The sequence below is a fragment of the Phoca vitulina genome, unplaced genomic scaffold (assembly GCF_004348235.1).
Source record: "Phoca vitulina isolate PV1807 unplaced genomic scaffold, GSC_HSeal_1.0 scaffold11, whole genome shotgun sequence".
NCBI classification, from domain to species: Eukaryota; Metazoa; Chordata; class Mammalia; order Carnivora; family Phocidae; genus Phoca; species Phoca vitulina.
Window position 1 is genome coordinate 4658989 of NW_022589714.1, and position 12058 is coordinate 4671046.

The following is a 12058-nucleotide window of genomic DNA, read 5'->3' on the forward strand; positions in this document are numbered from 1 at the left end:
TCTACAGACTACTGTTCTACATGAGCAGTGACCTGGTGAAACATAACAATCACACAGATAATTCAATTTAGTTCATGGAAAGGGCAACTGGCTGATAGAAATTTGAGGTGTAGCTCAACTATTTACAATAACTGAAGTATTGATTCTGTTCCTCAAGTCCCATAGGGATAAAAAAAAAGTTTTACATGACAAATGTCATGTGTTTTTTTTTTTTTTCTTTTTCCTTTTTTTGGCCAGGTTAATTCATGTCAGCAACAAAAATTAATGAGAAAGTTTCACAACTCTAGCATGCTTGATGGCTTCCTACTTAAAATAAAACCGTAAATAATGTATTTATAGTACATTAGTTATCAGTACTGCCCTCTACCTGTGGCTTTACCCATACTAATTTCTTTCATAACAGACACATCTGGATCATTTGAATGTACTTCAAGTTTTTTCAGACTGACGGTAGGTTTCATTTCCTGAAGTTGTTTTAACACAAGTTCAGTGCAATCTTTAAGAGTCTTGTCTAAAACAATTTTTACATTATCACTGCACTGAAGCTGTGATGGATTGGCAAACTGTACAAAGGTTTCACTTTCTTTACAAGAACATACATGATTTCCACTAGTCACAGCAGTCTTATCAGTATTTCTTCTTGAATTTGAATGGGATCCTTTCTTATTTCCACTATTTGGATGATCTTTGTCAGAATTTTTCTTCTGCTTCACTGCAGACTCCTCAAGAAACTTCAGAAATGATACTTCAAATCCCATTGGTTTAAATGAGCTCCAGTCAAAAGATGCAGGATGCTCCTCCGTGGTTTGAATTGCAACAGCAGTTTCTTCTTCTTTATGCGTACTACTTAACTCAACTGCTGATGCTGGTTCTGCTTTTTCAACTTTTCTCTTTTTATTTTGGGAGACATTTTTTTCTTTATTAACTCTCTTCAAATTACTTGTTTTTTGTTTTTCTGACTGGCAGGGGTTATTTTCCTGAAAATCATTACTTACATTTGAAGAGGTATGAGCTTGGGTCTCCACACTTGCATTATCTTCATTTATTAATTTTGTAATAAATAATTCTGTTAGCTCATCCATTTCATCTTTCTCATTTTTTTCACTTTCTCTCTGTGGAACTGTAGCTGTTCTGGAGTTATCACTGCTCTCTGATACACATGTGTCAGAATTTTTCACATCACTCTTATCACCTTCTTGCTCAGAAGTGTCCTTTAGTTGTGAGTTGCAACACCGTTTGAAGACAATGAGAAGATTACGGTGTTGTGATGTAAATGCCTTTGATAATTTATGGCATTTATAATGTCTAATTATATTGCTTTCACTTGTAACAACCGATGTACACCCTTTTATCATACATGGATACTGGGTCACAAATCTGCTTGTACACTCAGATAAGGCATCATTTCTAGCCTTTATAGAATATACGTGCTTTCCACGTTTCAGAGAATAAGGCTTATTTTCTTCAATCTGCACAATTTTTGCAGTCTTGTTCTCTAAATTATTTTTTTTCTTTCGTTTCGTCTTAGGCATTTTGATTCCTTCCTTTCCAGATCTGTGTTTTGTCCCCCGATGCTTAGACTTTGTCTTTTCTTGGTTTGCTTTGCTTGATATATTTTCCTGACCAGGTGTTAATCTTCTTGGCCGAATCAAATGAGCTTTGTGTTTGTCATTATGCTTATTAAAAATGTGTCGGAGGAGATTTGACCGAGTTGCATATATACGGTCACAGCCTTCACAGTCACACTTGTATATGCCATCTTCTTCAGTTTTACTTCCCCTTATCCCAATTCCATGATCTGCCTCAAGATGAACAACATAGTTCAAGTATGTGGTAAATGAAGACTTACACTCTAACTGGTCACATGGAAATTTCCCAACATCCACAGAAGCAGTCATACTTTCAATCTCCTCAGGAGTCATTTCATGAAGTTTCATGTAGTGTTGTATCAGGCCAGTAATTGCTTGGAAAATTCGAGAACAGTCACTCACCTGACATCGAAATTCTTTCACAGTCTGCTTAGTTTCAATTTCTTCACTTTCTTTACCAGCTTCACTTTCTTCTTCAACCTCTGCAGAAAATGCAGGTAGATCTGACTTGTGTACAGCCTGGTAATGCAGAATTAAGTTTTGCTGTATAGTAAAAGCGGCAAAGCAACCCTGGTGAACACATCGATAAGGTCTGTAGGGACTGTATCTTGTTGGAAACTCAAGGGAGTGAGAAACTGGCTTCTTGCGTTTTTTCTCCTCCTTTTCTTTTTTATGTCTCCTAATTTTCCGTCCTTTGGTTTGTATGTTTGTGAGAGAATTTGTATTACCTTGTTCTGAAGTAACTGTGATCACTTGCAAGGAATTTTCTGTTTTTTCAGGACTTTTTTTTTCTACAAGTTGTTTTTCTGGGATCACTGCTACATTACCAAGGGCATTTTCCTTCATTGCTCCCAAGTCTAAAGCGGGCTGCAATTCCCTTTTATTTTCCTCTGTCATAGTTAGCTGTCTTTTTACTTGTGTAACTCGTGGGGCTGACAAATTTTCACTCTGAGATTTTCTTCCATAAGGCCGTTTTATTTTTAACTTTACCATTTCTTCTGTTGTAAAATGATGGACCAACTGACAGTGTGCCCGGAGATTAGAATTTCTTGTAAATGTTTTTGTACAGGTAGGTACTACACATTTAAATGGAGCAAATTTCAACTGATTCTTCTTAATTTCAAGAATCATCTCTGGAGTGTACTGATGAATCTTACCATAGTGCTTAAATAAAGCATCCTTTGTCATAGCACTGTAATTACAGCCTTGGTTTTGACACACAAACGGTTTATTAACTTTGTCACTAAACTGAATGTTGCTTATCATTTCAGAAACTGGCTGAACAACTGTGACATTTGGAATTGGTTTAACAGGAGTGGGAGTCAGTGTCACTGATGTATTTATTAGTACACACTGGGGTGCTGGAGTGGACAGGTCATTTTCTAATTTTAATTTTTGCAAGCCTTCTAAAATTTCCTGTATTTGATCCTCCTTATGTAATACTTCAGACGGAGGAATGTTACTTTTTGCTGGCATGACACCTATGAAGGAAGAAAACTGAGAAGAATCAGGTAACTTGTTATTTTGTACAGCGTTTACTGAAGGAAGCTGAATGTTATAATTTATTTGAGCATTCTGTGATGTTTCACCAACACCGTGAGATCCACTTTTTACCTCAAGTATTTGAGAATTCATAGCACTTTTAATAATTTCAAGAGTCTTTTCAAAGTTTTGTATAACATTGTCTTCAGAAATCTGCAAATCAGAATTTATTGAAGTCGTGCACGAATTCAAAGCCATCATTTGGGAATCACCATTTTCAGTTTTTAATGTTAAAGGAGCTAACACGGTATGGGACTCAAGATTGGTTTTAAAGTTTTCTTTCACATCAGTAATAAATAACTGATTGTCAACATTATTTAATTTCTGTGTTAGATTTTCCACCAAACCCTGAGGCTCACAATTTGGAATTACATTTGAATGGAGGTTACTAGTTGGTATCTCTATACTCTTTGCTATAAGTCCCATTGCTGTTAAGTCACTTGTTACCAAATTTTGGGAAGCATTAGGTGCAATTAGGGGAGGAGCAACTTTCTTTCTTCTCTTCGAAGCACTGTTTCCCTTCTTATTTAAATGACTAGACCTCGTGTTCTGAGGACCACTTATAACTGAAACACGTGAACTGTTACTGGTAAAATTTTGTGATGGCCCACTAGAATTAGGGAATGAACTAGAACACAAACCATTTTCAACAGTCTTCAGTAGTAAGTCATTTGTTGGGAAAACAGGCAAACTGCTGCATTCCTCAATGGAGGAAGTTTTGGAGTTTGGGGTCCTATTCTGGTTTGTCAGCAGGGGGTTTGGGTGGCATACAGTCTGCAACAGGGGTGGCACAGTTGGATTTGGCATCACTGTTGCACTTACTTGTGCCGCATCTGAAACACAACCTGTTGGAACATGAGAAAGCATTTCGGCACCCTCAAATGTACTGGGAATGCCAGCAGTTTCCAAAGCCTGTTTAATAATTTCACTTCCTTCTTGACTAACACTGGTACTAAAGCTAGTCACACCAGTCCGAGGAAATGTATTTGGTAAAAATGTTGACGAGCGATTTTCAGCAGCAAGAAGTTGCAGGAATGATGGATCTTTAAAACATGCTTCTGGACTGAAGGTAGACTGTTGCGGCTGCTGCAAATTTACTGCATTTGTGGAGAGAATCATGCTGGCAAGAAGAGAAGGCTGTCCATTATTCTGTAGGAGTTCTTGAGCAATTTCTGCTCCATCCAGTGGTTTACAGTAAGATCGCTTAGACAAGTGTCCACCCAGAGATCTGGGATTAGTAAAAGCCCTGTAACACCTGCTACAGATAAATTTCCCATCTCTGATAATTGCAGGCCATTTAGCCCTTTTGTTGTGCTTGGGTTTTCTTTCCTTCCCGTTTGGGACCCGCCCACGGTCTTTTTTAACCTTTTCAGGTGCAGACTGTTGGGCACTGGTGCTATTAAAGTCATTTGCAACATTGACTTGTGAAGGAAAAACTGCATTTTCACCATTACCTCCCTTTAGAAAGGAGGAATTAGTGTTTCCTTCAATCTGTGAGGAAAAATGATTTGTATTATTTTCCAGTTGGGAAAAAACAGAATTAGCCCCATTATCTGCTGGTGAAGGGAAGAGAGACATTGAACTACTTTCTGCAGGTAGAGGAAGGAAAGGATCTGAGCCACTGTCAATATTCAAAGGCAAAACTGTTTTGGTTAGATCTTCCATTTGTGCTGGCAAGGTAGTAGTTGATAAATTTTCCATTTGGGAACATATAATACCACCACCTTGTTCATTTTTATCCTGAGAAGGTATATTTGGATTTATGACACTTTCCACTGAGGGCAACAGTGGAGTTGACACACTTGTTAAATGAGCTGGAAAAATGGAAGGCGAGACATGCTGCAACTGATTTGAACAAGTAGGATTCCCGTTGGCTTTGGTCTGTGGTGTAAAAAATGCATTGTTAGAGCTGCTCACCTGTGATGGCAAAAAATAAATAAACTTTCCATTATTTGGTGTATTTAAGTTGTTAGATTTCTGACCTTTTTTACTTTTGCGCTGCATTTTAAATGCAGCATACTGGTCAGGGTGTGCTGTCTTCATGTGTTTCCCAATACTCTGTGAAGAATTATAGGTTCGAGTACATCCCTCAACCTGGCAACTGAATTTCTGAACTGGCGCTTTTGGAGGCACTGATGGAGTTCCTAAAGAACTACTTGGGTTGGGCTGTGGTGGAACAAATGTGATACTTTCCAATGTCTTAAGAGATAAATTATAAAGATTGGATGATGTTTTAACATTACCTCCACATTCAAACTTGGAAGCTGGTAAACTGTTCTGAAAGCCTGCCTGATTTTGCACAGAAAAGGTCATCAGGTTGTTCACTTGTCTTTCTAAGTTTTGTGGGGTAAGGTCACCTATTTTGAGGGTTTCTGAATTTACTAAAGAATTCTGAGTAATCTGGGCTTCATTAAAGCAATCCTGTTTTCTTTCTTGAAAACCTGGACGACACAAATCATTACAAGTATCTCCAACTGGTGTATGTAAGTCTGTGACCAGTGATTCAGCAGTGCCTTCCACAGCTGAGTTTTCTTGCTTTCCAAAGTTATCCTCGATCCCCTGATTGAGGGACACTTTAATGGATACAGCTACTTCACTGGCCTGAAGCAGAGGAGTAGTCACAGGATTTTCCAAACCATTTGACAATGGTCCATCAGCTGGCCTGAGCTCTGATGCAGAAATCTGGTCTTGTTTGGTCACAGCTGATTCTGCTTTGCTTTTATCCCAAGCATCACTTCTATCTGCCGGTAAGGTGTTTTCAATATTATTTTCTGAGGGAAGCATAGACCCCTCTTTCTCGATGCTCACTTCTGTGTTCGGATTCACTTTAGAAGGCTGAACACAATCTCCAGATGAAGTATGTTGGTCTTCAGGAGGCAGCACTTTTTCAGGAGTACTGTGATCGTCCAGATGCTTTTCTAGCTCACTCTGAGAACGATAAACCTTACCACAACCTGTGAACTTACAAGTATAGGTATTATAATGCTGTGCTTCATGATCATACAGTAAATAAGCTTCTGAAAAAATTCTGCCACATTTAGGAAACATACACTTTGCTCTAAAGATTTGATGTTCCTTTCGGTGTGTTAAGAGCTCTGCGTAACTATTAAAACCAGCCTTACATTTCATCTGTATACAGATATATGGTTTACTGCCACAGTGCATTTGTAGGTGATCATTAAGATGAGTAACACTTACAAAATGCCGTCTACAGTACTGGCAAATAACTTTTTTGCTTTGCATTTCAAGAAAGCGCTTGGCATCTTCATTGTCCTTATGGCCCTTTACATGAGCAATTAAATTTTTAAAGTACTTAAAGCCCTTTTTACAAAAAGTTACAGGGCAATTAAATTCATTAACAGGTACTGGTTTCTGGACTGGGATCACTTCTGGTTCATAAGATTTATCTTTGTCATCAGTCTCATCATCTGAACCATCATTGTCATTAAATACTATGAAGTCTGTTGAATAGAGACTATTCTTTTTTATAGGCCGCTGTTCCTGCTTGGTCACAGCATTAGTCTTCTGATTCTCATTGGTAGTTGCGATCTTAGGTGGCCTCCCCAATCTTCTTAATGGTTTCATAGCTGCTAGTCTCTCCTTACTAGATTGTTTAACATGCAATGTGACATGAGGGACAAAAGTTTCTTTAGAATTGAAGTTCTTTGCACATATAGGGCAACTGTAAATCCCATCTTTGTAATGTTTTTGAGCATGTCGTACTATTCTATGACCAAGGAATTCTTTGTCACATAGCACACAATACTGCATGTAGGCTTGCCAATTCCTAAACCTAGCAGAAATAAATCCCCTCTCTCTTAATTGTTTTATCTCTCTCTTCTTCTGCTTTTCATCACAGATGTCTTTAAGAAGGCCAGAATTAGCACCAATTCCACCAGAAAGTCCATTCATAGAAGTTTCTTTAATCTCTTCCTGGTAGTCCACTACTTTCTCATAAACTTCACTGTCGTTTAGTTCATCTATCGAAGACACAATAGATGCTTCTTCCCCCATTAATGCAAGACACTGTCGTTTTAATGTTTTCCAATCCCAGAATTCTGGATCAAAGGGCCATTGAGTTTTCAATACAAGTAAGAGCTCACAGCGTAGAGAATTTGGTATCGGAAGATTCTCTTCATCATATTTCTGGTCTGGCTGGTTATACAGCATTTCCACAGCATAATATGCATCTACTGTAGGCTCAATAAGAAATTCACTCAGTTGACAAGCACGTTTAACTTCCAGATCATCAGGCAACAGGCACGAAATGGTCTTGCAAATAGATATTTTCACTTCAGTATTTTCTGTAGATTCCAAACGAAGGGCTTTTACACATAATTCTATACAGGTGGCAAGTCCAGCCCCTTCAGTCTGTGAAAAAGCAAATAGGAAATGTTAATTTAATCTATACTAACACAGGTTTGTGAATTTAGTAATTTTGAAACTGACGTTTGCTATTCTCAAATTTTGCAGCAACATATGAAATGTTGCCTCCTCTAAAGCACTGTAGCTTAGCCTTGTGTATGCATGTGTGTGTAAAATGAACTGTAAAGAATAGCAGAAAAAGGATAAGCATTGGGAACAAAGAGAAGACCTGGGTATAAAGTCATCTAATATAGCTAGGCAAACTTGGAAGTTATTAACTTCTCTAACCATTCACAGCCCACTTATAAAGATCAAAATAGCATTTAAACTTCATAAAACTGCTGTGAGCATTAATGAATATTATGCATCTAAAGTATCTGATATAGTTTAGTACAATGGTACTGGTACATAAGGAAATAATCAATAAATATCAACTTTATCACCAATCTTATCTCCTAAGTTTGTATTTACAATCCTTCTGAAATAAAAACCCTCTTAATCCAATTACAGAACTGAGAAAGTTCCTGTATTTCCTAACTTACTAGTAATGAAAGGAGATTTTCATTTTTAACAGAATGAAGTAATTTGATCCTTCATAGGGGGGATTCTAGTTCTATTATACATTGGCTAAATGCCAAAATCACATACCTCACTGTTGAACTATCTTAAAAATTAGAAGTACAAGGAGACACAATAAATGTTTTTCCTTTTGAATAAGTATCTTGAACTATTATTATAAGATAGCAGTAATGAAGGTTAAGAGTCATCTGAAGATATATGTAGTAAAGAGATAAAAGTGGGTTTTAAAAGGACTAAGAGAACATAAATATAAGAAATAAGCCGGCTATTAAGATGTGGCCACATTCATGGGAATGGAATATGTATTATACAGGATCAAAGGCAGAAAAGAAATAAGTAAAAAAAGCTGATAGGGTCTGTATTTTCACAGGCTAAGAAGGAAATAAAATATTTTACTAAAACAGAAGCTTAGATTTGTGGTCCAGTAGGAAAGTGAGGGGCGGATACTAAATTGGCCTGACTTTAGGAAAAGCAAGGGCACAAAGACCAAGAAGAAAATGGACAAGAATAGATACAGGACCTATTTTTAAAAGTGACAGTGAGGAAACGACAACAGGGAAAGAAGTGGGACCACATGGTTGTCTCCAGCTTTTACGTCAAACCTGTATAGTGATTTTCTACTATTTTGAGATAAATCTGAGCCAGAAAACTTTTACAGCAAAATATCTGCACCTCTCTTACATGCCTTAGGGGCTACTACTAATAATGGATAATTAGGTCACTGTCATAATATGAAGGGGAAAAAAAGACATGTGGTGAGGAAAGGTGCATATTAGAGAGAGGACGTCTTGGAGAAATCAAAGGTCAAGTCAACCATAAAGATGATCTCAAGTGATAATGTAGACATGTACCAGAAGGACTAGTAAATATGTACAGAACGAGAATTCTGGAAAAGGCTGTATTTATTTAGAGAATTCAGGAAATGATGGAGAAAGAGATGATTTTAAGAAAGGATTCAGGAAACAGGTTTTGTGGATGCCATCTGCGTTGAGGAAGATGACTGTAACTATTCTCTGTCATGTGACTGCTGATCCCTTCATAAACAACAAAAGCAGATTCAAAAATTCTACTTACTGTTTATAAAATGCAACTAAGATTATTTCAGAGAGAAACTCAACAGTTCTATTCTAATACAGTCTGCTATTGGATTCAAGGGTGCATTTCAACTCATTAAGGGCAAATGGCTTTGAATAAATTTGCTTTAAAAATATCTTAATGTTGTAATTGTGAAATCTTAATGCCAACAAAACTATAACAAAGTTTTTATTCTTGTTAGTTTTCATCTCTGTGATTAAAAATTGTTGCTAGGTATATAACAAGTGTTTTTAAAGATGAATTTGAATTAGTAAGTTCCTATAAATATGTGATTAAGCAATTAGCCTATAAAAATCTACTTAATTCATATCATTAGTTAATAAAAGTTACTGATAACACCAACTTGAATTTAAGAGTGACAGGAGCAGAAGAAAGCTAAGTGCTAAAAATTCAGAGGAGGAATAGAGATTCACCCCCGACTGACAATGATCCATCATGAGGCAACCTTCTGAAAGATACAAGGTTTTATCTTTGGTAACCCCCCACTTTTCTGTTCCTTTCCTCTGACTGCCTAGTATACTTGGCCCCAAGCTACCCAAGGCTTACAGACTGACTAGTTCTCCCATGTACACCCTATTTAGCCCTCTCCATCCACACACAGCATCACGTCTTACCCTGCTTTAAAATTCTTAAATGGTTACCTTTGTACCTCAGAATTAAGTATATTCTTAATGGGGAATACAAAAGGGCCTTCACAATCTTTAATAATGCCTCATCTGGTCTAGACTCATCTTTTATTTTTTGCCCTACCCAAACAGCCTATATACCAGGTAAACTGAGCTAATTGTAATTCCTCAAATACGCCATTCTCTCATTTGTCTTGATACCACTTGTGATACTGTCATATAATACATACATACATATTTTGGTTTTCATCCAGGGTTCCGAGCAAATAGCTCCTAAAACCTTTGTAATTTCCTAAGTGATAAGAGCTGTAAGGGTATCTTTTGTTCCCAGCTCCTGAAATAGCTCCAGAGCCTTAAACTGTGAAAAGGTGCTATTATTAATAAGGCCCTTTTAACCACAAAAGAGTTTATGTTAATGAGGCAATTTTTGGAAATCCCCTAGATAACCACCGGACGGGGGCTGATAGGGGAAGAAACCTGTGATTAGAGGGTTGGAACTTTCAGCTCTTGCCCACAACCCCACCCCCAAGGAAGGGAGAAAAGCTGGGGTCTGAATCAATCGCCAATGGTGGCTGATGATTTAATCAATTATGCTTATGTAATGAAGCCTCTATAAAAACACAAAAAGAAGGGGGGTTCAGGGACCTTTTGCACTGGTAAACATGTGGAGATCTGGGAATGCAGATTGCTCCTTGCCCTATGCATATCTTCCATCTGCTTCTTCCTGAGTTGTAGCCTTTCATAAAACCAGTAATCTAGTAGGTAAACTGTCTTCTTGAATTCTGTGAACACTCTAGCAAATTAATCAAATCTGAGGAGGAGGTTGTGGGAACTTTTGATTTTAGCCAGTTGGGTCAGAAGCACAGGTGACAAACTAGACTTGTGATTAGCATCTGAAGAGGGGTGTGTGTGTGGCAGTCTTATGGGACTGTGCTATCTCCAGGTAAACAGTGCTAGATTTAAGTTGTAGGATACCTAGCTGGTGTCCACAGAATCAGAGATCTGCTTGATGTGGAGAAAATCCCCACACATTTGATGACCCAAAGTATTCAGTGAGTAGTGAAAAGAGGAGAAAAGTTTTTTCTGTACACCACTTTCTATGCTTTTTCTATTACTAGGAACACTTTCCCCTCACTCAGAGTCAACACAGACAAGTGGGTTAGAATGCCCACCTCTTTTATTCATTCAGCACTACTTTATACCAGGCACTGTGCTAAGCAATGTGCTCTCACAGGAGTCTTAGCACTCCACCAAAACTGAAAGACTCATACCATATTACAACTGTTTGTGTGTCTCCATTAGTAGACTATGAAAGCCTTAAGGGCAGGGCTGTATTTTTCAACTTTTAATTTCAAGGGTCTAGGAAAAAGCATGAATAAACCAGCCAATAGTCTTCAATAGCTCCTGGAATTCTCAAAGAGGGCTACCAGTTAACCCAAATCACTAACCTTGAGACTAAATTACATCATGTGAAAAATAAGGAGTTATACCAGGACCTAGTCACTAGAGCATTAACTTTAAGGTCTCTTTTAGTCCTAAAACAATAATAATCTATGATTCTACTTTTTGTTGTTTTTTAAATATTTATTTATTTGAGAGTGTGAGGCACGCATGCCACTGGGGGTAGGGGCACAGGGAGTGAATCTCAAGCAGACTCCCCACTGAGCCCCAAAGCAAGGCTCGCTCTCACTGAGATCCCGACTGGAGCCGAAATCAAGAGTCAGATGCCTAACCAACTGAGACACCACCCAGGCGCCCCTATGATTCTAGTTTTAAGATAAAACCTCTAGGGGCACCTGGGTGGCTCAGGTGGTTAAGCGGCTGCCTTCAGCTCGTCATGATCCCAGGGTCCTCGGATGAAGCTCCGCATCAGGCTCCCTGCTCGATGGGAAGCCTGCTTCTCCCTCTCCACCGCTTGTGCTCTCTCCCGTGTGCTCTCTCTCTCTCTCTCAAATAAATAAATAAAATCTTAAAAAAAAGAAAACCTCTGATCAGATTTCAGAAAGTAAAAAACAAAGTGAAAAACATTTTTGCAATAGGAAACAAGATTTTGGGGGCAGAGTACTTAATTAGCAAGTTGCAAGTTATTCTTGTGAATAGGTGAGCTCCCCTGGACCAACTTTCTAAGCTATTATTCATGCTTTTAACTGGTTTTTTTATAGACTTTACTTCTGAAAAGTCTCTCCAGAAAGGTACTATTCAACAGAACCGTCCGTGATGACAGAAGTATTCTTTATGCTATTCAATATGTCACTAGCCACA

General features: G+C 38.0%; 1 protein-coding gene across 2 annotated transcripts in view; it reads right to left on the reverse strand.

Moving 5' to 3' along the window:
* Positions 1-202: 202 nt before the first annotated feature.
* The window catches only part of ZNF292 (zinc finger protein 292), an 87305-nt gene continuing 75449 nt past the window's right edge, over positions 203-12058 (reverse strand). For both annotated transcript variants that reach the window (XM_032409321.1, XM_032409320.1), the window contains one exon: positions 203-7502. In XM_032409321.1, coding sequence (XP_032265212.1) covers positions 351-7502 — 7152 coding nt within the window. In that variant the 3' untranslated portion in view covers positions 203-350. The remainder of the gene's footprint in view (positions 7503-12058) is intronic.